We start from the raw sequence: 24,246 nt of genomic DNA, 5'->3' as shown, positions 1-24,246 counted from the left end.
TTAACTGATGGGAGCTTTTGAGCCTAGATCATAATTTGGTCTTTATTTAAAAAGACCATATGGACAAATAAGTGTTGGTGAGGATGTTGAGGAAAGGGAACCCTCCTGTACTACTGGTGGGAATGCAAATTGGGGCAGCCACTATGGAAAACAGTTTCCTCCAAAAATTAAAAATAGAACTATCATATGATCCAGCAATTCCACTTCTGAGTATTTACATGAAGAAAATAAAAATACTGATTTGAAAACACATATGCACCCCCATGTTATTTATAGCATTATTTACAATAGCCAAGCTATGGAAGAAACCTAAGTGCTCATCAACAGATGAATGAATAAAGAAGATGTAGTATGTATATATGTATACACAATTGAATATTATTCAGCCTTAAAAAAGAATGAAATCTTGCCATTTGTGACAACATAGATGGACCTAGAGGGTGTTATGAAAAAAGTCAGATGGGAAAGAAAAATACTGTATGATTTCATTTTAATGTGGAATCTAAAAAAATAAATAAATAAACAAAACAGAAACAGACTTATAGATGCATAGAGAAAACAGGTGGTTGCCAGAGAGCAGCAGATGGAGGGGGGAGGGTAAAATAGGTGAAGGGGATTAAGAGGCACAAACTTCCAGTTATAAAATAAGTCATGGGGTTATAATGTACAAGATAGGAAATATAGTCAATAATATTGTAATAATTTTAAATTATGGTAACTAGACTTATGGTGGTAACCATCTCATAATGTATATAAATGTCAAAACACTATGTTGTATACCTGAAACTAATATAACATTTGTACTTCAAGAAAAAAAAAAAAAGACCGTGGACATATAAGCTATTTTCCCATATATTCAAGAAGGTGTCAGAAGAAGTTCAGTCTATTTAATGGCAGGAAGCAAATAAAAATACAAGGTATGTTTAAAACAAAGAAAAATATGCATAAATATATATGCAGCACCTATTTCTCTCACGTTCTTAATTAGCTGATAAAATGAGACTTCAAAAACCAGGTTAGTAAAATTGCTATTTTTTGTGTTTACAAAACAAAGCATATTTTTAAGACACTAAAAGATCATTTATAAAAAAGGAAACTGATAATATATTTTGAGAAGTGAAGAATTCTTAAATGTGACTTTACCGCCATATAAATTTGTATTATATTTACAGGAGTAGTTATTTAGAGTATTTTTTAAGAAATAAAGATACCACATGCAGTTGGAATGTACTGATTAGTACCATGGAAACTAACATGAAGTTAAGTGGAAATCCCCTCAAATTTTCCAACTTAGAGTCATAAAAGCCTGTTTCACCAGAGGGTTTATGAATGAACCATATAATTTCGTGGCTCACAAGTAAGGTGTGGTCATGGCACCGTCCCATCTGTTACTTATGCTGGTTGGAGCCGCAGACACATGAGGAAAGATTTGAAGGATAACATTTTGATCCTTTGGAGGAACCACTTCTGCCGGTTAAGGCAACCAAGGAGTGTAAACATTCTGTACAGGGGAGGACATTATGGAATGATTAATGGAGTAATCTGGGCTGAAGACATGCCTGCTGAAAGGAAACAAAACACATCTTTCCTCAAGCCATTAAACCTGCAGGGAGGACACCTCATTGCCCAAGAGACTCTGTGAGTCAAGAATGACAACCTAGTACATCTCTACTGTGGTCCCCGGATCTCACGTTGCTTCTAAATAATGACTCATGAGAATGGATTGATTTTCACTTGTTCTATGCATTTGGGACATGTAGATTCTTATAATAAATATCAAGTTCAAATAGGGTGAGCTGGTCCAGGTCTCGGTAAGTCATGGGATTGCTCCATTAGTTAAGATGTGAGTGCTGGAAGTAGGAAAACCTCACCTTCACGGCCGCTCTGGTTGCGAACACCATCTCAGTTAGGTCAGAGAAAGGGAAACCGTCTTACGGCTGGGTCTGACCAACCTGGTCACGAATAGATAAGGGGGAAAGAGCTGGGGAAGCAATAGCACATGTAAAAAGAAGGGTATTTCTCTCTTTCTTCTGATTCTCTACAGGGCCTCCAGTTTCTCCTAGCTGGTCACATGCTCTTGGGTCTGCAACCTCCAAATGGAGGGTCTAGGAAAGGTCATTTTTTGCTTTTCTTCTAACCCTGAATTCTGCAGAAAGACTCTGCAGTGGCTTTATTGAGTGATTTACTGCTGTTGGAAACTGGATAAATGTCAGGTAGTCCATAAGGACCAAGCCATTAAGGGACAAAAATACCAGCAACAATTTTTTTCAGCACCTACTAGGTACGAGGATCTGTGCTTCACACTCTGTATACATTTTCCCTCATCCTGCCCCAAATCCAGCAAGCTGGGTCTCTTTACTCTCATTTTATAAATGAGGATAATATAATTCAGGGAAGAGACTGCATGACCTACTAACTCTGGGGCTCAAGTACGTGAAAGTTACTTAACACTTCCTGTGCCGTAGTTTCTTCATTGGTAAAATTGACACCTCTCTCCCGGGGCTCTTAAACACGGTGCATACTACACAAGTGTTTGCTCTAACAGTTATTCAATGTTTTGTTAGAGCCGAGCTCAAATTCCAAGTTTATTTGAGTCTAAAACCCATGCCTGTTCCCTGCCTGATGATGGGATAACATCCTTGAGCCAGTGTTCCAGCCCAAACACGACCCCGGAGAGTCATGGACGGAGGCATCATTCAGAAGGGAGTGTCAGCAGTAACTGTCAAGGGAGGATACAGCATGTTCCCAAACTAAGACCTATCAAATTTTTAAGCCATTATATTTCACATAACCCTTCTGGAAACTTTGAGTTAAATCTATGCTTCCGATAATACTGTGACATTAAATATAGCATCCATATTTTAAGAAAATTTACACATAAGCACACACAGTTTGTCACTCTCAGGGGGCTCAGAATGTTGGAGTAAAAACTTTAAAGGTGGGTGATCTAAGGCACAAAGCAATGCAGCTATGTATTAAATGTTGTATTAAGTGCTCTCATGGACTTCACATAAGTAAATGGAGATTTGACAACAATTTTCCTGTGTCTAACCTAGATCTTTCCCCTGTCCTGAGTATCTTCAGCTTATCAGTTATCTACATTGGTTAGGAGCACCTCCTTCTACATTCCCTACTTGTCAAGTGCTTACCATTTAAAAAGTGTTATCCTAGTTTTATTTTGCAGGTTCATAGAAGTTTGACTTAGATCGGAAAATAGATATAATATAGTGGCAGAATATACTCAGTCTTGTCTCTGAATAATAGTCTGTCTATCTATACACCTATCAATTATCTAGCATCTCTATCTATCATCTATCTATCTATCATCTATCTATTATCCATGATCTATCATTCATCTAGTATCTATGTATCTATGTATCTATCTATCTATCTACATCTAGCTATCCATCGATCTATTCATCTATCGTCTGTCTATCTATATCTATATCCATCATCTACATTAGATGATATATTAGCTGGCTGGTGATAACTAGTAGTTGAAGGGATTATGGAGAGAGCAGCCATTTCCTCTCCAGTTGATGGGTGATAACTCCGTATTCCAGCAGAGGGCAGTAGAATACGCTCTCTTGCTTATCAAGGCCTTGGGAGGTATTGCTGATATTTGGAAAGGAAGTATACGTCTGAAGATAGAGTAATGTGAAAATTCTGGGTGCAAAAATTTAGAGGAACAGTAAGGGTTACATTAATTCCTGTTATGAGAATGAAAAATTATTTTTTATTGTAACTTTTTTCTTCTTCAGGGAATTGGTAATTGGTGCACGACTCAAAAACATTCATCATGACATAACCCTGTACTTTTCCTGTATCTTTGTGAATTATCTTCTATATTTGAATAATATTTCATCCATTTTGTATTTCCTTGTGAAATGAGTTATAAAGAAAATAAATATAACCCCTATGGTTACTAGTTTATTTAGTAAGGTAAATCTGTGCCTTATAGTTCCTAAAAGATTTAGTAGTCAGATAAACCTGTGCCCTATAATTACTTGTTTGTTTACTAGTTATTCAAAAAACATTTAAAAATAACTTAAAAAAAGTTTTGGGAGCAGAAATCCTCTTCCAGAGCCCCGCCTCTATAGATGATTTTATCCTAAACCTTGTGTATTTATGCCACTCCTGTAAGTGTGTGAAGATATGCAGGAAGTCCCCTCAGTTTTTTGATCTCACTGCCTGTTTGATCATATTTTCATTCCCTGTCACCTGCATGTACACATCTCCACCATCCACAAATATCCCCACCGCCCTCATCCCTTCTTCCACTGCGGTGATCACTGTCGGTGCCAAGTTTCGATTAGGAAGACAAAGTGCAAGGAGTTAAGAAAATGGAACTGTTCCCCCAGATCACTGCTCCTTGAGGTCTCCTGGTGCTGGAGACACTCAGCTGCTTCTTAACCATGATGAAGGTGAAACTAGAATTTGGGGAAACAATGTGGAGGAAAGGAGGATGGGCCACCATAGAAGAGATGGGAAGATTTGCTGAGCAAAGTCACAAAGTAACACAGTTCTTAGTAGCTGTTCTCGATAAGATTTAAAGTCTGTATCACCTCAAATACTGTATTCATTCTTATTTTTAGGACTAAGAGACTGAATTGTATTACACGTATGGTTCATTCCAACTCCAAATTATTTAATTAGCTGCTCTTACCTGAGAGTTTGTCTGAGTTGTTTGATGCAACATTTTCAACAAATTTTCCTGCTGTCCTAGGCAGTGTAGGAATAAGACAGATGAAGACCCTGCTCTCTCGTGGACTTTACAGCTCATTAGAGCTCACAAGTGAATAGATAATCAAGAATTATAGTGTTGCCCCTGCATTTAGCCTTTGTTTATTTACTTAACTAACATGTATCGATGACCTACTCTGTGTCAGGTACCCCACTCCCATGGAGACATGAAACAAATTACTAAACAAATAAATAAGATACTTTCAAAGAGTGAGTGGTAAGTGCTATGAAAAAAGTAATCAGAGTAATACAATATGGAGTGGATGGGAGAAGCGTATGCTCTGATCGCACTGAACCTTGATTTGGGTGGTAGTTTTGGTGGTGGTGAGGGACATCAGAGAATGCTTCCCAAGGGATATAATATGTAAATGAAGACCCAAAGGATTCACAGGTGTGAGAGGTAAAGGGGAAGGTGGTGGATGGAGAGTGTCTCAGCATGTGCAGGATCTAGATGGTATGACTTGCTCTTTCAGATTGTTGAAAATGTTCAGGATCTTCCCAGGATCTCTGAGTAAGTGTGGTGGGTGGTGGAATTGGAGAGGTTGACAGAGCAAAAGAATTGAAGGGTCCCTATGCCTAGTCAAGGTATTCGGACTTTGCCACAGAGTAGTGGAAAACTAATATTCACTTCAATAGAATTGCTTAAAGTTTTAAGAAATATTTTCTGGATGCACTTTGGTATTGGGTGCCATTTTCTACTTTGTGAATTCTTACTTTGGGGATGGCAGAAACAGTTTTTTGTAAGGACCCTGTATCAAATGTGTATTTTCCAAAGATTACTTTTCATTTCATTTATTCATCAATATTTGAGTGAACACTTACATCAGTGAAAAAAACATTAAATTTTCCCACACATGGAAGTTCCTTTGAAGGAATAAATTAGAAGAAACTTTCCCAGAGAATGGTTTTGTCAAGTACTTTGTAGAGTCTGAGATTTTTACCGCACTTGCAAGCCAACAAGTTAGGTTGGCTTGATTTCATATAAGCTGGCAGAAGACACGAGACTTCTGGGTCAGAGACAAAGGACTTTATTACTCATGGTAATAGCAGGAACTAGAATGTAAGCATTTGTACCAGTTCCTACAGGTCAATGTGAAGAGGGTCCATTGATACCTGTACATGCAGTGAGTAGTGTTATAAGAGAGGAAACCTGAGCTTACGGAACACATCATTTATAAAGGGCAGTAAACAGAAGCATGATTATCCCCTGCCCCAGAGGGAGACACTGTTTTATCTCCCACAAATGTTTACAATACAAACAACCTAGTTCAGACCAGATTAGTCAGTGCAAAAGAGAGAAACACAGGAGACTCATGGAGAACAGTCTTCCAACAGATTTGTCTTTGTTTTAGTCAACTTAAAACCTGGGCCACAATATTATTACATGGCCAAAATAAGACTGAAGTTCCTCTGCTCCTTTTATTAGAAACAGTATATCTAGACCTATCCTTAGTGGGTCTGTACAGGTGAGCTTTTGTGACTAGCTGGCCTCCGTACATTAGATCTGCAGAGTTTAGTCCCGCCTACAGACATGTTCTGAGGGGCTGGGAGGTTTGGGGTTTTATATACTCCCTTTTATGATTGCTGGAAGTTTGTTACACATTTTAGCAAACTTCAAGGCAGCATTTTCTGTTTATGTGGCCTTTATGTGTTTATATAAAAAGATAAGAACAAGGTAGGATAAAATATACCCAGAAATAAATTTCTCCTCAAAAATTAGTTAGTAAAATTGTCAAAGAGAATAGACTGGTGGTTGCCAAGGGGGTGGGGGGTAGGAGAGGGATGTATTCAGAGTTTGGGGTTAGCAGATGCAAACTGGTATATATAGAATGGATAAACAACAAGGTCCTAGTGTATAGCACAGGGAACTGTATTCAATACCCTGTGATAAACCGTAATGGAAAAGAATATGAAAAAGAATGTATATATGTATAACTGAATCACTTTGCTGTACAGCAGTAATTAACACAACACTGTAAATCAACTATACTTCAATTTTTAAAAATTATCAAGGTGGTAGCTATTAAGGAATTGCCACAGAGAATTTTCTGGCCAAACTTTTAATAAGATATTTAAATTGGGCATCCTTTTTGATGGCTACTTTACTCTGCCAGTGCTTCTAAGTGGTTTTTAATCATATAAATAATATTTTAATTATTACTTTTAATTCTAGAACTCTAGTTAATTTGAAATTTAATGTTACAATATTTTCATACAACATATATTTCATTTCTTATGCGATAATTATTATGAATTTTAAAAATGAGAAATGATACACTTGTCAAACATACAAAACTGCCATTTTGGGGGGTTGCATGGATAAAAGTACTTTAAAATACCAAAGAAGACAGGACCAATGGCTTAATTAGGTAGGCATAGGATTTTTTTTTTGGAAAAAACCTCACACTTGAAAGATTCATTTTGTTTCAAACCATTGATCAATCCAAAGCAACATTCAACTTCACATACTGATTTTACCCCAAGTCTCTGTCCTCTTTTTTTTAAATAAACAATTGTATGCTAAATCTAGATGACTCTTACCTATTTAAATAGGAGTGGCTTTTTCCCATTTTATCTCTAAAGAAGGTAAGGTGGGCATTTTTATACTAATGTCATCAATATTTATATTCCTTGATATCACAGGAACATTCATAGTTTTAAAAATTAACACAGCATGAACTGGAGTTCTTTAGGCTAGTCTCAGTGTTTTTTGCTTATTTTGTGCATCAGTTTTGGGAACAATCTCATTCATGTGACAATGTTAAACTTTACGGGAGCCCTGTGTTCTTGGGAAACAGCAACGGTTAAGAAATCCTCCCACTCTTCTATGTTCAGGGAAATGCCTTACTGCCAAGAAACTTTCTTCCCCATATGACTTAGATAAGAGCCAGATGTCTCCTCGCTGACCTTTGGCAATGCCAGACACACACCCTCCACATTCTCATTCCTTGTCTCATAAATGATGGGTTGAACAGTTTGTACCCACTGACTAATCTGAACAAAATACCTGACTTGATCAAACTAGAGTGAAGCTGGTCTCCTTCCCCCAAGCCCTTGAACTCTGAGTTACTCTCATTCTGAGCCAGTGTACAAGCCTTCCTTAACCACTCTTCTGAGAATCAGCTGACCCAAAGGAAAGACATTCCTGGATTAACTGTCCTGCCACTCCACTTATTTCCCCACACCAGATTCCTTCTAGCCTTGTTTACTCCCCATCTTGTATTAAAGAAAAATCCTCTTCTGCTGGACCGTTGAGATCCCGCAGATCTTCCAGTTGGGGGGGTTCTTCCTACTGCAAGAGGCCCCCTTCCCTTCCTGACCCTTTTGAATGACCCTTTTGAATGAAGCTTCTCCTTAACTAAGCCCAGATTAGTTTTTTTTTTTTTAAATAAATTTATTTATTTTATTTATTTATTTTTGGCTGTGCTGGGTCTTCGTAGCTGCGCGGTCTTTCTCTAGTTGCGGCATGCGGGGGCTACTCTTTGTTGCGGTGCACGGTCTTCTTATTGCAGTGACTTCTCTTGTTGCAGAGCATGTGCTCTAGGCACACGAGCTTCAGTAGTTGTGGCACGTGGGCTCAGTAGTTGTGACTCACGGGCTCCAGAGCGCAGGCTCAGTAGTTGTGGCGCATGGGCTTAGTTGCTCTGCGGCATGTGGGATCTTCCCGGACCAGGGCTTGAACCCTTATCCCCTGCATTGGCAAACGGATTCTTAACCACTGCGCCACCAGGGAAGCCCCCAGATTAGTTTTTATTTAACACATGTTTAGTCTCCCATACTGTTCTTTTCACCTCTCTGCAAGGAAATTGTCAACCTTGTTTACGTGGAAAATTAAGTTCAGTTCACAGACATGTTCAAAACACTTGACTGTAGATGGTGATGGATGTTAACTAGGTTTATTGTGGTGCTCATTTCACTATATATACGAATATCCAATCATTATACTGTACACCTGAAACCAAGATGATGTTCTTTGGTTTTTTTTTTTAATGGTGGGAGTATGGTTTATTAAGCTGTGCCTTAGTACAGGCACTGGGGCTTTCCCATGGTCCTCTTAATGTACAAAGCCCGGACATTCTGCCAGTTTTCCTTGAGCAATGACACCAGGAAGTTGACAGCTAAGTGGATGTTGAACACAAGCTCATCGTGTGTCATCTTCAGGTGGCCAACAGCCACTGCCAGACACAGCACCTTCTTCACATGGAACTTGATTGTGGACTTCACTTCACCAACTTTGGCCACCATGTTCTCATTGTGGATCAGCAAGGAAGGGAACTTGCCGGCCTTATTCAGGCCTGGGCCCAGGATCCATGGGATCTGCTTGATCAGAGACTCTGAAGACAAAAAGGCATCATCGGGCTTCCCTGGTGGTGCAGTGGTTGAGAGTCTGCCTGCCAATGCAGGGGACACGTGTTCGAGCCCTGGTCTGGGAAGATCCCGCATGCCGCGGAGCAGCTGGACCCGTGAGCCACAACTACTGAACCTGCGCGTCTGGAGCCTGTGCTCCACAACAAGAGAGGCCGCGATAGTGAGAGGCCCGCGCACCGCGATGAAGAGTGGCCCCCACTTGCCGCAACTAGAGAAAGCCCTCGCACAGAAACGAAGACCCAACACAGCCAAAAATAAATAAATAAAAATAATCCCAAAGTTTAAAAAAAAAAAGGCATCTTCTTGGCCAGCTTCTTGACCAGTTGCTTATCCTTGTTGAGTTTCTTCAGTGCCTCGATGTCCATATGCGGAATATGCACAGCCTTGGTCACGTCACTACATTGCTGGTCCCCCAGAACACATACGGAGAACTTGGGGCGGGAGTGGATTTAAGCCGGATGGTGCCTGAGAGGCATTTGACCTTCTGAGGGTCATAGTTCTTCAGGCAGATCTGAAGCTACACCGTCTCCAAAAACTTCCAGCGCTCAAGCTGGTTCCCCTGGAGCACTTCCCGCACCACCTCGTAGACGGTGTCGCCGGAGACTTTGCTGCTCATGGTGCCTCGTGCTGCGATAACCAGAAAAGAGCAATATAATGCTATTTGTCAATTATATCTCAATTAAAAACAAAACAGAAACACACTTGACTATACTTTACAAAAATGCTTGGAATACATATAAAATGTCAAGTTCACTTCCTAAGGAAGCCATATACTAAAGATAAAACATGACGTGGCAAATACCCAAATATCAATTGACTGCCAGATCCACTATCAGCAAGCTCCTTCCGGGGAATTCGAAACCTCGACGTCAAAGAAAGTGGCTCTGATATGATCTTTATTTGGGTGTCTTCACTGAGGGCTTCAGCATCCCTGGTTTTTGAAAATGAAGATTATCATGCTCACACCTGTTTCTGAGGGTTAGGGGGCTGGGCAGATACTAGCGCCTCCCCCCTGGGATCTTGCCAACACTCCTTTTCCACCTGATCCTACGGACATGCACCCGCTTTTCTATCAATAATAAGATTTTAAAACACTTATTTCCAAGCTCCCAAAATCACTCACCTGTTTCCAACGGGAAAGGAGCCCTAAAAAGAAAGAAGGAGATAAGAGTTCTAAAGGGCAGATAGTAAGAGGCTTTGAGGACTGAAAACTCCAATTGGTTTCATCACTTTCTGGATTTAAAAACCCTCACTGGCTCTCTATTGCACTTAATAATGAAACACAGGCTCTTCAGTTGGACCGCAGGTCTGGAACATTCCTGCAGTCTCATCCCCACTCCCCCCCTGGCTCACCTGCTCCTAATTCACCCCATGGCAGCCACACTGACCTCTGACAGCTCCTACAGATGCCAAGCTCTGTCCCTCCTTGGGGACTCAGCACACGCAGTTTCTCCACCAGGAATGCTCTCCCCTCCCGCTTTGGACTGGGTAAATACCATCATCCTTCAGGTCATATTCTTTTCCATTCCTGGGGTTTGCCTTATCTCTTCTTGTCGAAATTAAATCTTTGTCATTTTGTCTTCATAATCACACTTTACACAATTTGTCTATTTGTTAATTCATTTCAAAGGTGCCGAGGCTGAGAAACTCTAATCTGCTGAAAGAATGTCATTCGTAGTTCTTTTTCCAAAGATTCTTTTGAAAAACGTTTTTCCTCCCTTAATCTAAGTTTCAGAAATAGTTGTATTTCTGCTGACCAATTGCTTTGGCTTAGTCTTAGGCACAAATACAGTGAATTGAATAAATGCTCAATTTCCATTTTGCTATTAGAGAAAGCTCAGAGTTAAATTTGTTACTTACCTGTAGTATTGTAAATACTCATAACTCTATTTTGTTTTAGCCATATTTCTGGCTCTATTTTATACCTTTATCATTAATTTGCCTTTGTATTTCTCGCTGTTCCTAAAATGTAGTATGTTATTATTTGTCTAAGTTTCTGAAAGCTGTATTAAATCTTATTTTTGAAGAATCTAGGGGTATACATGTATTAATGCATAAAATAAAATATGGTATTTCTAGTCAAGGACTTACTAAAAAATAAGTACATAATAAGAATTGCTGTATAGCCAGGAAATGAGCATTAATCTCTCAGGTCTAGGCCTAGAAATTAATATGAATCTTAAAGGAACAAGACGAATGAAAACAAAAAGTTGAATAAGATTTAAAATTCTAGGGCTGAACTTATTCAGAATCTTCTATTAAATGTTTAGCATAGTGACCTGCATATACTAAGTTCTCAATAAATATTTGTTGAATGAATAAATAGATGAATAAATTTGATTAGTTTCCATTCTGATAATGACTGTGAGAGGATTTTATAAGAAAAATTTCGGGGTTCAAGAAAGTCTTTGTTATTCAGTATGATCTGTTGCTGATAATTAGAATTTTAGCTTGACCAATTTGTAAAGAAATGTGGAATTCCCAAAGTTACTGTTATTTGTTCTAGGAGTTATATGTCCATGTAACAATTAAATACATGCCTTCATACTGGGTAGCCAGGCATTAGAGGGAAAGCTTATATGCAGTATGCTCTGAGCATAATACTGTTCTAAGGCAGTCACAGGCAATCTTCTCCAAAACCCTTTCAATAAAACCATTATAACAGTCTTCTGTCTCAAAGCCTTTATAATAGCTTTATATCCTCTAGGATAAAAGACGATAATTTTCAGTGGAATTCTGTCATTCATTAAGAAAACAGAACTTATCTTCCACTGTAAAATGGAAGTTGACTAATTAGAGAAAACGTTTAGGAAGCCAGAAAGGACATGCAGCTTCTCCATACCCTCTCCATTACCCCAGAAAAAAGAAAACATCTTAACTGCTAGTAAATAGGCTTTAAATAGATAATTAGGATAATGAGGAACAATAAGCATTTATACCCATTTCAGTGCTGTTTGAGGATATGATACTTTGTACCAAGAATGCTTTGCTGTCCATGAGACAATAAGTTGTCAGTTTTATTTTGCATTGCTCTTTTATTCAAATTCTTGGTTTTAGCAACATGCTTACAGGGTTTATACGCTGGAGAGTGAATATGACAATGACTTTCTGTGTTAATACAGGAGATATTTTGCACTTATCACTTTTCTTTCTGGCACTGTGAATCTGAAAACACTTCTGGGGCTCCCAGTAATTTACGATTGTCTCTTTTCTTAGAAAGAACCTTACATATTTTCTCTATAGACCTTGGACAAGTCCTTGAATTTGCCTCATTTGCCCATCATTCGTGTCTTACCAGTCATATGCCGGGTAGGCGCTGGGCTAGTTGCTGAGAGTACAATAATAGGCAAGATACATGGATTCCCACTTCAAAACCTAATGATGTTTAATACTAACAATCCCAATATTTGCAATAATATTAACAGCTGACATCATTTGGGCCCTTACTATGTCTCAGGCTCAGTTATTGTTTTACATGGAAATTTTCATTTAATCCTTATAACAACCTAATGATGTGAATGCTATAATTATCCTCATTTTACAGTTATGGAAACTGGGGATTATCTGTCTCATAGGAAAGATAATTGAGCAAATTATTATTAAAAAGTCTTTAATAAGTGACATGATAGGGATAAATGATGGTATGAGGGCACAAAGGAGAGAAAAGCAACTTGGTTTAGGGAATCAGAAAAGGCCTCTGTGGTAGGACCAGTTCTAAAGATGAACTCCCAGGATTTCCCACCCTAATCCCCGGGGACTCTGAATATAATGTGATATCACATTCATAAGCATATTAACTTGGGTGATCATGGAATTTTGCAGAAGTAATTAATGCCACTAATCAGTTGATGCTGAGTTAATCAAAAGGAAGATCACCTGGGTGGGCATAATCTAATCATGTGAGCCCTTTGAAAGCAGTTTTCTCCAGCTGGTAGCAGAAGGAAAAGTCAGAGAGATACTTGTGATTTGATGTGCTGTCACTGGCTTTGAACATGGAGGGAGGCATGTGATACAGACCTGAGAGCAGACCCTGGGAGCTCTGAGTGACCCCTGGGTGACAGCTGGCAAAGAGATGGGGACCTTAGTATACTACAACCACAAGAAAATGAATTTGGCCAACCATCTGAATGAGCTTGGAAGTGGATTCTTCCCAGCCTGGCTGCTTTCTTGAATTCAGCCTTCTGAGAGTCTAAGCGGAGAATCCAGTTAAGCCTGGCTGGCTTGTGATCTATAGAAATGTGCGCAAACAAATGGATGCTGTTTTAAGCCACTAAGTTTGTGGCAAAATGTTATGTAGCAATAGAAAACTCATAAAAGTTGCATCAAATTAGTGAATTCAAAGTTGATATCCCAAAGATAAACAAGAGCTGGCTTGTGAAGGAGGTTAGGTAGAACATAATGTTTCAAGCTAAGAGGACTAATAAGCTAAATCTTAGATCATGGAGAGTTTCAGGAATTTTAAAAAGGCTTATGTGGCTGGACCATGGAGTGTGTGTGTGGCTTGGGGGGAGGAGGGAATGTGATGGGGGAAACAGAGATACTAGATAAAGCTGGAGGAGGCTGGAGAAGAGTGCAAACACTAGGTCAGAAGGATGTTGTAAATCTTCTAGAAGAGTTTGACTTTATTGTAAGGGCAACAGTAAGCCATGAAGTGTTTTATTTGCAAAGTGCAAATCAGATTTGTTTTTCAGAATGATTCTCTGTGGTGTGGAGAATGGAATAAAAAAGAGCAAGGCCAGAGGCTGGAAAACCAGTGGAGATATGGATTTGGAATTCATCAGTACTGTGTTAGGGCAGGCTAACAAAAAGACCCTCCTGCCCTCCACGCCCACCTCCAATTTCTGTGGTTTAATGTAGTAGAAGTTTAGCTTGGAGTAATGTGCACTTCTCTTCCATACGGTCATTCAGGGATCTGGGTACTTTCCATCTTGTGTTTCTGGCATCTCTAAGGCAGTGGTTCTTAGCTAGGAGTGATTTTCTACCCCTGGAGACATTTGACAATGTCTGGAGCCAATTTTGATTGTCACAATTAGGAGAGATGTTACTGGCATCTAGTACACAGAGGCCAAGGATCTGTTAAACATCCTACAACACACGGGACAGCCCCTCACAATGAAGGCCCAGTAGAGCCAAGGTTGAGAATTCTTGCCCCAGGGCCTCATTGTCATCTCATGCAGCAGGAAGAAGAGGACATAACATGAAGGAAAGTAAGTGCAGGGCTGCTTTTTATTGGTAAAATCTGGACATGGCAAATATCACTTCTATTCCTCCAATGGAGAGAACTTAATCATATAGCTACAAACAGCAAGAAATGCTGAGAAATTTAATCTAGGTTAGAGGTTAGCAAACTACAGGAATGCATGCACCAATCCATCCCAATGCCTATTTTTGTAAATAAAGATTTATTGGAACAGTCATGGCCATTTGCTTACATATTGTCTATGGCTACTTTCATGCTACAATGGCAGAGTAGTTGCAACAGAGATTATATGGCCTGTGTAGCCTAGAATATTTACTATCTGGCCCTTTACAGAGAAAGTTTGCCAACCCTCGGAATAGGTAAACACCCAGGACAAATGTCCAATGGACTTTCATCAGATGGCTATTGGTCTTTGCCATAAGAAAAGACATGATAGTTGAAATTATACAAGAAGATACTGCCCAGGGAGAATGGGTGTGGTAGGAAGATAATTGATACTAATATTTACGCATACAGTTAGCTTTTATTGACTACAACAACATCATGATTGAACTTGGAAGGAAGACTAAACACAAACTTAAATATCATCTTAGTGCTCTTTCTCCAAATAGCTCTTGACATGAAAGAAATAATTAGGGAAATACAATGTTAAAGAAAAATAGCTTTGAAAACTTACATTAGACTTTAACTGGGAATAACTCACTCACATGTCCATATTCCATGTTTATTTATTTTTATTTTTTTCTGCCTTTTATGGGGGGTTATTTCTAATTTTCTTAAGTGTCTTGGTCCTTTTGAATCCTCTGTGATGCACATGGGAAGTAGCTGTAATACAGTTTTTAAAAGTAGTAGGTATGAATGCCTTTGTGTCCATGTGGATATATGAGAAATGTCCCTTTATTTTATATATATTTGAGCCTTCATTTTAAACGTGGCAGAAATTTTATCTCAGTCCATTCAAGGTCCTCTTGGTTTGCATCTGTGTCCCAGAACTGGGTGGAGAAGGCTTATGTACCACCAAACTGTGTGGGGGACCACGTGGCCTGGATCGCCATCTGTGGATGCTGGCAGCTGCAGAGGTGCCCACCTTTCTGTATTGCCTTTCTGAAACTATCTTTCTCATAACCCTTTGCCAGCAAGCTTCTAATTAGGTTCTGACAATGGGAGATACTGGTCAGAATTCGAAGGAAGAGGAGACAGAAAGATGCTCTACGTATTTCCAATTCCTGTCTCCATCCCTCCAGCAGAATAGGAAGGGTACGGCTCTAGCCTCCAGCTTCTTTGCAATCCCAGCATTAGCCAAACTCTACCCCCTCAGAGGTACCACCGGCATTAATCTCAGACATTCAAGCAACAACTATGGGGAGGGGGATGCCCTCCTCCAAGCTCCCAGATTCAGGTAAGCTCACCTCTTTCCTTTTGTTCTCTCATCTATAGGGTGGTCACTACTTTTTCAAATTACTAGTATTTGGGTGATTCAGTGTCTCATTTTCTGCTCTTTCAACTTTCTAACACCTGTTTCACCTGTTATCTTTATTAAATCCTCTCTCTTTGAAATCCCTAAAAAGGTTTTTGTTCTCCTGACTGGACTCCAAGTGGTACATCTGAATATCCCATCTGGTCTTTGATTGACATGTGTGTCATGTTCCTCCTGTGTGTACGTGGGTCCAACCTGCATTGCTTGCCCGCTACCTGGGTTGCTTCTGGGTGTGCCTGAAATATCCATTTTTTTGCTGCATCTCTATGGGTTGCAGGAATAGCTGCTTCTTTGTTTTCTGCTCCCACACACATCATCCTGGTCTCTCCAGGCCATGTTGAGAGAATCTCCTTCGGAGAAACCCTGTGCGGTTGTCTGAGAACCATCTGCCTAGACACACCCCACATAGACAGCACCTCTGCTTCTGCATGATGCTGGGTGGTCTTCCTCCCTGGACCTTCCTCTGGGGTGAAGACATGGTTCCCTCTATCACCAAATGCACCGCCAGGATGTGGCCCCTTCTCAGAGAGATGCAACGATAGCTACCCTTTCTTCAATTCTTCTTTAATCCTCTCCTTCTTTCACCAAACTGAGAATTATTTTATGGGCTCCAATGTGTCTGTGTCTGTGTCTCCGTGTGTGTGTGTGTGTGTGTGTGTGTGTGTGTGTCTGTGGGGAGGAAGGAAAAAGGTCCGGACTGATATACTTTTAAACCTCAAGTCCTCCTTAAGGCCCAGGATTTTGAAACTGAAAACTTGTATAAAAGTTCAATTCCTTTGTTGCCTGCATTCCCTCGGTTCACGTTCCTTCCCTGAGGCAGTATGGACAAAATGTTAGGTGCCCTCGAAAATGGAGCGGAGGTATAGGAATAACCAGAAATACAAATGGCATTGGTTAGTTTGCAAAATCGCATCCTGCCCCAAATATTTTTAATTCACCCAGAACTGTAAAGTCTCCTCTTCCTGGTTTCCACCTTTCCCTTCCCTTCCACCTTTACAACCCCTCCTTTGATTTCTCCCCCTCCCCTCTCCTCCCCTCAGTTCCCAGGACCTGGGTCTGGTTTGTGTTGGGATAACTTGTGCACATTTACATCAGGGCACTTACCATATTATAATGGCTGGGATCTTCATAGGAGACTGCGAGAAACTCATAAGAAAAATGCTTTATTCCTCGCTTTATCTTCAGTCTCTAAGACAGAGCCTGACATATAGGAAGGATTCAATAAACTGAGGAGAAACTGATATCTAGATAAAAAATATGGTTTGTCCCAACTCTAAGTATTAATGACAATAGCTAACACTCACATGGCACTAACCACGCCCCTATTCTGCTCTTAGCAATTTATATATATTAACTCTTTGATTCTGACAGTAGTTCTGTGAGTAGGTATCTATTATTATCCTTATTTTACAGATGGGGAAATGGAGACCCAGAGAGGTTCAGCAATTTGCCCAAGGCCACACAGAAGCAAACGAAAGATCCATGATTTGAACCCAGGTTATTTGGCTTTAGAGTCTACGCTCTTAGTCACTATGCCAGGCCACCTCTCATATATTGACTTGGCCTTTGTAGGGAGATGGCATATTCATTGTGTAAAGGATGTTGATACATTTTAAAAATTGCACTGGTCAAAAATGCCTCCAAAGAAGCCCAAAAGGAAGAAAATATAGGGTAATGAAATTATATTGTTTTACTCATTTTAACAAGGATAATTCATTGACACATTTATTTTAAAAGCGCCAGGTGACAAAAGGTCAAATTCTTATCACTGTCACACTAGGGTCAGGATGCTCATAAGCTAGAGGGTCATGTTCTGTCTTGAACAGTGAAAAAAACACACCCTCAAAGAAGGGAAAGGAAAAAGGAACTGCAAAGCCAGAAAGGATTACCCGTTTTTAAAGCATCGGAAAAGAAGGGTGCAGGAGAATAGACTAGGCATCTTCCCAGTAATCTGATCTTTCCAGAGAAGAAAATACAGAATAATTCAGAGTTTTCCTTTATTTTTCGAGAACCACCAAACTTAGGTCAAATGATAGCTCTAGTGAAATAGCCATAGAAGTGGCATTTAAACTGGTTATTGAAACAGCCTTAAAACGAACATTTCTTTTCATAGGAGTTTGACTCAATTTTTCATAAGTTTAAGTATATTAATTTTGAGTAAGTATAAGAGGTTTGGACAAATTGTCTTGGCCAGTGATAGTTAATCTGGAAAGCTTTTTCATTGCTTTATTATTGACTGTAACACTGAAAATCAGATTTTGGTGACCTACCTTCCTTAACTATAAACTATGATACTGATAACAATTATAACTTTACTTTTGTTGAAATTCTGATACTCACCTAGTTGTTTTTATTGTTTTATATTAAATGCATCTAGTTGCAACTAATGTGATAGAGTGGAAATATTTCCCTATTCACTAAAATGTGTTATCCATAAATTACCATGGAAGAAGCCAGCCAGATTGAAGCAATGGGTATCAAAGAAAAAAAAAAAAATCAAAAGTAATAAGTCCTTTGGCCCATTTTGGACAAAGAACACACACACATTCATTTACTCATTTATTTAAAAAGTGTTGAGTACCTTATATACAAGGCAAAAGTAGGTATGTTAACAATGTCTATTAAATATGATAATAAATAATTACTCTAAACATGACCAGTCCATTAATTCACTTATGTCCTAATGGCTGGTTAAGTTAAATGATGGGTGCTGTCCATTTAAGGCTCTGAAGACACCCAAAATCCTGGTAAATAATATGCACTGTAGTTATACTTCTGTTTCCAAGGCTAATAAATAATAATACCCCATTGAGATGTTAAGAACCCCAACTAGTCACAACTATGGGTTGAGAAGTAAGCTGGTACTATAAGCCAGATCTAATTTTTTCTCTGATTATGGGTGAACATTTGACATGGTATATAACTACATTAAGTACGTAGCAGATATGCATATGAAAATGCCATATTAAATACATATGTATTGTTAATAATAAAAGGAATAAAAGTCAACGTGGAAATCTCATTAAGGAAATATTAGTAGCCCACATTATGTGTATATAGCTTTCTTACTACTTATTAAACTGAAATATTCATCATTTTTGTTTCACGTGTATATTTTACAGTATGAGAATTTTCATGTAAATGGAAACAATTTATTTTGTGATGAAATTTGGAACTGCAGCAGAATCTCAGCTTTATTCTATTTTATTTCAAAAAAATTTAAAGCCATGAATAATGGTAAAATTTAAAAAATGGAACTAGATAAACTCATGAAGTCACAATTCATTACTTCTAGATTTTCTTTATTTTAAGTTCTTCTACTGTGTAACTATAAAACCCCTTTATTATAGAATTCCTTACTAGTGTCTTTTGTTAACTGAATTTAGTCTAGAAAATTTAGATATTCATTGATTATGTTCCTCTTTTCTGTATAAGATTGAAGATAAAAGTCGAATGATGTTAAGAATTATTGTTAGGTAAAAACATTTTTTGTGATCTCTTGATGAAAACTCTTAAGCAATTTTCTCTCAATTAAAAAAAATAAAATTCCCCATGGGGTTATAATGTGGCAGAGACATTCTGAAAGTAATTGATATATGTTAACGAGAGGAGAATATTTTCATGCTAAACAATGTCAGGAGTCCACATATTTTTTAAATGATTTTTTTCATAGACGATGACCTACATCTTTATTTGCTTAGAACTTTGAAAACTGTTAACAGTAGAAAGGTTAGTACTATGTGGTACCAATCAGGTTTCTTGACACATTCAGGTTTTAATGGTCTGAACTTTCATTCAATTAGCCCTTGGCCTTGGCAGCCAGGAACCTCTTGTTTTCAGTATTTTAACTACAGGACAATAAAGCTTAAGAACAAACTATGAAAAAAGGAAGCATCTTAAAAGCAAAAGCCTTCTCTGATCATTCTGTTTTTGTTTTCTTTATTGAACACAGACCTGAATGCTTCTGTGCCTCTAAAGGTTTAAAACACAGCTATCGGGCAGGTAGCAGAATCACAAAAGTAGAAAAAGAATAACGGCTGTCATTTTAACCATACAATCATTGGCCGCTGACACTTTGAGGGGCCTCCACTAGTTCCCTGGGCTCCTCTTCTGTCTCTGAGGGGCAGGGCTTCCTGGAAAGATCGCTGTTCCTATTCCCTTGCTTTTCCAGGCAAGACAATACCACAGCTTTCCGTCAGGACCCCAAGTGGCAAAGCTACCCTTTCCTATATCCAGCCTGCCCTGACCCACTATATGCAGTCTGTTTCCTTGAACTGTTAGGTTGGGGAAGTGAGGAGAATGGATAGGAGAGGTCATCTCTTTTCTCTTCAATATTCTGCTGAGTCTCTTCTTTAAAACATGGACCTAGGGTGGGGTGGGAATAGTCACACAAAGAGGGGACAGAGTTTTCTGGAATTTTTAAATACCACCAAGGCACTGGTAGTTAAGTGGGCTAGCGGTGACCAAAATTTTTAAATTGCTGTCAATTCACAGGACAAAGATTCATGACTGCCCTTTTCAGTTCCCAAAGCATTTATTGATGGATTGATTTTCAGATTGGTCTATTTAATGGAAAGAGGCACTGTTTTGTTATAGGGGATTAAGTCAAGAAAGACTGGCGCTGTATGCGCTGGTGGTGGAGTCCAGTTTGGTCATGCTTTCTGATCCCTAACTACAGAGTTGGGTAAGAAAGTGCATCAGTTAGACGTGAAAAAGCATGTGCTGCCTCTCCAAAGTCCAGAAGTGCTTAAAGACTGTGATGTATATAATTCGGAACAATAAAGTACGTGCACAAAAGGAGTTTATCATAACATAAAACTAAAAAGTGACAATTTCATCACACAGTTACACTGCTCTTTTCCTTTTTTTTTTTTGTCTTTTTTTTTTTTGGTTTTGTCCTTTTTTGTTTCATTTTTCATTTCCATTTTTGTTTTTTATGGAGGGTTGGGGGAGGGCAGAGATTTGGTCCACTGAAGATTAATCACCCTCAATGATATATGTATTAGAAAAAATATCAGCAGCAAGACTCTCTGGAAATAGATTCTGTTTGATGTAGCTAGTCTGTCTTTTCTGTTTTGCCCTCTTTCACAGCAGCCTCTGAAGTTTTCCGCAGGGGGGTTTTCTCCGAGGTGCCATGTCCTTGGCCAGAATCCGCCGCTCCACCATTTTTGTGAGTAGTGTGCTTTTCCAAGTAGTTCAGCATTTCACTGAGGACTGTTTGGAAAGTGCTTAGGGCTGCACATATTGCTGGGGTCCCAAAGCCATGAGTGATCAAACTGGAAATGAGAAGCGGTAGGAAAAAGAGATGAGCAATTTGCAGTATGACATGGGGCAACAAATCCCCCCATTTAATCCAGAACATTCCATTAAACAGGCATTTATTGTGATCCTAAACGGTGCCAAGCATTGTGGAAGGTAGACGCAAGTCAATGTATTGCTCTGAACCATAAGAAATTCAGGGACTATCTGGAAGAAAACGTCACTGATAGACTTGATAGGCACTAATTATTAGCAGGTCGGAGTGTTTCACACACGACTTGACTCTGAGTCTCATCTCGTTAAGAAAGCCAGAAAATACGACTTTCTATTGTGGGAATCATCTCGTTTTTAAGAATGGCACATATGCTTATATAAGCGTACATCACACAAGAAGAGATCAAAATTGGCTGAGTGTGCCTGATGTTTAGCTGCTCCTCTAATTTCATTCTTCTCTTCTTCAAGGTTATGGAGTTTTATCTGGGCACAAGGCCATCCCGCTGGCGACAACATTCCCAAGCTTCCCTTGCCGCTAAGTTTAGACACGGAACTAATCCTTCCACTATAGACCACAAGAAGAAGTGATGTTTGCAATTCCCACCTGCTTAAAAGGAAAGGGTGTGCCTTCTATTTCCTCTCAAAATAGCTATGGAGCTGTACAGCTGAGGACAAAACAAGATGGCAGGAACCTACTCACCTCCAGTCTCCTAAATGAGAGAAAAATAAAATTCTATCTAATGGAAGCCACTCTTTTTGGGGGGTTTCAGCAGCTAACTAATTCATTAATAATCATAACTAGTGAGCCAGCATAGGGAGGGTTGTAGCACCCTCAGCATCGGTAGCCCTTCCAACCACAACAAATATCATCTCCAGCTGAACAAATACATAAGTGTAGATTCCCTCTTCCTGTGAACAAAACCCACCCAGATGGTTCATTTGCGTCCATTGTTTCTGAAGTGACACTGCCAGGTTCTCCCCATAACTCATATCTTGTAAAATATAGAAAAACATGACTGACATATATCATGCATATATTATTATATCTATCTATAAATAACATGGCATATGTATTGTATATTCAATATATGAAGCCATTAATTTCTTACAAGCCCTAGGTTGTTACAGTTATTGTGATATTAGCAGTTTTAAAAATTAATTAATTAATTTGTATTTATTTATTTTGGCTGCGTTGAGTCTTTGTTGCTGTGTGTGGGCTTTCTCTAGCTGTGGCGAGCGGGGGCTACTCTTTGTTGCGGTGCCTGGGCTTCTCATTGTGGTGGTTTCTCTTGTTGTGGATCACAGGCTCTAGGCAAGCAGGCTTCAGTAGTTGTGGCACTTGGGTTCTAGGGGGAGTGGGCTCAGTAGTTGTGGCGCACAGGCTTAGTTGCTCCACGGCATGTGGGATCTTCCCGGACCAGGGATCAAACCCGTGTCCCCTGCATTGGCAAGCAGATTCTTGACCACTGTGCCACCAGGGAAGTCCCATTAGCAGTTTTAAAATCAGATAGTACCATCCTTCACAATCTGTTAACTAGCTAGTTATCCTTCTTAGGGTATGTAATCTTTAGGGGCAAAACTTACAAGATCTTAAAATATTGCAGATGAGGGATTTAGGATCTCAGGCAGCCTACTGATATGCCTCAGTAGTGATAATAATAAAATTAGCACATGGAGTTGTTGCTCTGTTAATACACACATAAGACTCAGGATGATGCCAGACTTTTAGGAAGTGCTCCAATAAATGGTAGCTATTGTTGGCTGTGCGATGTTCATGGTGAGAGTAAATTTTTCTGCATGTCCTTTATATTTTATAGGTTGCCACCATCTTTCATCCAGACATTTTACAAAGCCTGCCCTATGCCTAAGTCATAATTAACATATGTTAAAAAGAAAAAAAGATTTCAGTCTCCAATTATTTAGAAAACAAGACTGGTCAATGTTTTGCCAACTATGTATACCAAAGTTTGTAATATAAGGCATCATCGTAGTTCAAGCATATGCATATGTTGCATTGCTGAGCAAGAAACCTGACTTCAGCTCTATTTCTACAATGATATAAGTAGAGGGGAATCCAAATGTTTTAGGACTTAATCAGGGAGGAAGGACATAAATGGAATTAACTGAAGTGGTAGAAGAACTAATCATGGCGGCACCCGCAAAAAAGAACCAAATGAAGCCATCTATTAGTGTCTAGATGCTTGGCCCTGGCCACAAACTGCCTCTTTTCTCTTGCTTTATTGCCTCTTTTCTCTTGTTTTATTCCTGTTCAGGGCTCCTTGTACCATTAGATAATTTTTTTTCCTCTCTATTGCTATGTTCTCTCAGTTGTGACTCCCCTTTTCATCTAGGCTGAATGTACAGAATTTAGTTCCACTTGGGTAAATATTAAGGTTAATAGCCAATATTTGAGTCCTGACCATATGCCAGGCCCTGGCATATGCTTTATTCTAAAATAAAGTTCTAAATGCTTTATTCTGTACCCCCTCACATAATCCTGGCAACAACTCTAAGAAGTACGTATTATTATTTCCATTTTACAGGTGAAGAAACTGATACCCAGAAATGTTAAATAATCTGCCTGAGAAATTCCGTATTGCCTCTGTGCTTATTTATGTTCTTGTCAGGCTGTGGGTGCGTTTTACACCTTCACCGTGAGAAATCACATTCTGTTGGCAGTTTTAGCTCAGCTTCTCTAACTTAACTTTGTTCTATGGGCAGACTTGTAGACCTGGAAGATCATTCTTACTCACTTTCCTGTCTAAGACCAGGGTTCTAAAAGGCCAGATACAAAGTAGATGGGTCTGTATAAATGTTTTACTTTTCCATGTTGAGAAGAGTGGTTGCCATAATGAAAAATTCTCAGGCTGGCATCCCTTCTTGACTGATGGCCTTCCTTACTTCTAAAATATGTACTTGGTCTTTAGTAAACTGCACTGTCACCTTTGCCCTGGATTGAGACCTCCTTGCACAGAGTCTTCACACTGCCTTCGACCTTGGGCACTGTGTGATTTGTGGGAAATTATGTAGCCTTGTAAGACGACAACAGTCTGATGAAAACATGTGCAAGTTTCTTTCTAGCACTAAGCTTCAATTCACTGGTATAATGCTTATGGCGCACTTCTTAAAACCAAGGACATGACAGAAAGTTATAGATGTTGAAAAACCACTTATCTCAACAGATAAGTCTAAAACTGTGAAATAG

General features: G+C 39.2%; 1 protein-coding gene and 1 pseudogene across 1 annotated transcript in view; both read right to left on the bottom strand.

Annotated features, from left to right (window-relative positions):
* Positions 1–8,763: 8,763 nt before the first annotated feature.
* LOC137774178 (large ribosomal subunit protein uL1-like) lies at positions 8,764–9,727 on the bottom strand (annotated as a pseudogene).
* Positions 9,728–20,844: 11,117 nt separating this feature from the next.
* TFAP2D (transcription factor AP-2 delta) overlaps positions 20,845–24,246 on the bottom strand; it is a 53,760-nt gene continuing 50,358 nt past the window's right edge. Inside the window, exon 8 of the mRNA XM_068558797.1 lies at positions 20,845–21,064. Within this exon, the coding sequence (XP_068414898.1) occupies positions 20,845–21,064 (220 nt within the window). The remainder of the gene's footprint in view (positions 21,065–24,246) is intronic.

Source organism: Eschrichtius robustus, chromosome 12 (genome assembly GCF_028021215.1).
Source record: "Eschrichtius robustus isolate mEscRob2 chromosome 12, mEscRob2.pri, whole genome shotgun sequence".
Classification (NCBI taxonomy): domain Eukaryota; kingdom Metazoa; phylum Chordata; class Mammalia; order Artiodactyla; family Eschrichtiidae; genus Eschrichtius; species Eschrichtius robustus.
This window is presented reverse-complemented; position numbering and strand designations above follow the sequence as displayed.